The 847-nt window shown below is 54.1% G+C and overlaps 1 protein-coding gene across 1 annotated transcript in view; it reads right to left on the bottom strand.

The window, feature by feature from the left end:
- The window catches only part of LOC102858311 (CAD protein-like), a gene marked incomplete at its 5' end in the record, with an annotated part of 2449 nt that extends 1867 nt beyond the window's left edge, over positions 1–582 (bottom strand). Inside the window, one exon of the mRNA XM_006884175.1 lies at positions 1–582. Coding sequence (XP_006884237.1) covers positions 1–582 — 582 coding nt within the window.
- Between the last annotated feature and the right edge of the window lie 265 nt (positions 583–847).

The following is an 847-nucleotide window of genomic DNA, read 5'->3' as shown; positions in this document are numbered from 1 at the left end:
TTTGATCAGTAGGATCTCCTCCTTCCGTGCCACGTGACAGATGTGCACGGAGCGCTGGGTCGGCTGAGCCACCATGAGGATGGCCGCAACACTTTGCCGCTCTGCGTGGGCCACAATGGGGAGGTGGGACGGCCACGTCTCAAAGTGCTCCATCCACTGGGCCACACTATCCAAGCGCAGCTCAGAGAAGGTCTCATTGGGGTAGAGCTTCAACCCTGCAGCAGACCCAGCAAGAGGGTCCAGGGTCCCTGCATTTTCAGATGAGGCCCCAAGGAATAAGGCAAAGTCACAGCGGGCACCAGCTTCTGCCAACTTTTGGGCCAGGGCCAGAGCAGGGGCATCGATGATGGGGGGCCGGTTATTAGGCATGGCACACACCATGGTGACACCCCCAGCCAGGGCGGCCACTCTGCCTGAGGAGAAGTCCTCTTTGTGTGTTCCACCCGGTTCCCGAAGGTGCACGTGGACATTTAACAGTCCAGGTAGTCGCACAAGCTTTCGGGAGGTCATGCAGTCAACGTGTACCTTCAATGGAGGGGCTGGCCCAATTTGGCCCAATGCCTCTACAAATAGTTTGGTGCACGGTTTTTAGTGATTTCATCTTGGTTGGATCCACAATCAACAATCTTGGCACTGCTGTTGTTATAGTGCTGTCATGTTGACCATGACTCATAGAGACACTATGCACAATACCTCTAACATCCTGCTTTATCCTGGGCCAATCTCATGGTCTCAGATACACCTACCCTCATTACCCCAGTTACTGTGTCAATCCATCTTCTCTGGGGTCATCCTCTCCTGAGTTATCCCTCCACTCTTCCAAGCTTGTTGTCCTTTTCTAGGGTCT

Source organism: Elephantulus edwardii, unplaced genomic scaffold (genome assembly GCF_000299155.1).
Source record: "Elephantulus edwardii isolate Elephantulus edwardi_28Jun2011 unplaced genomic scaffold, EleEdw1.0 scaffold00031, whole genome shotgun sequence".
Taxonomy (NCBI): Eukaryota; Metazoa; Chordata; class Mammalia; order Macroscelidea; family Macroscelididae; genus Elephantulus; species Elephantulus edwardii.
Note: the sequence above shows the minus strand (reverse complement) of the source record. Positions and strands in the feature narration are given on the sequence as shown.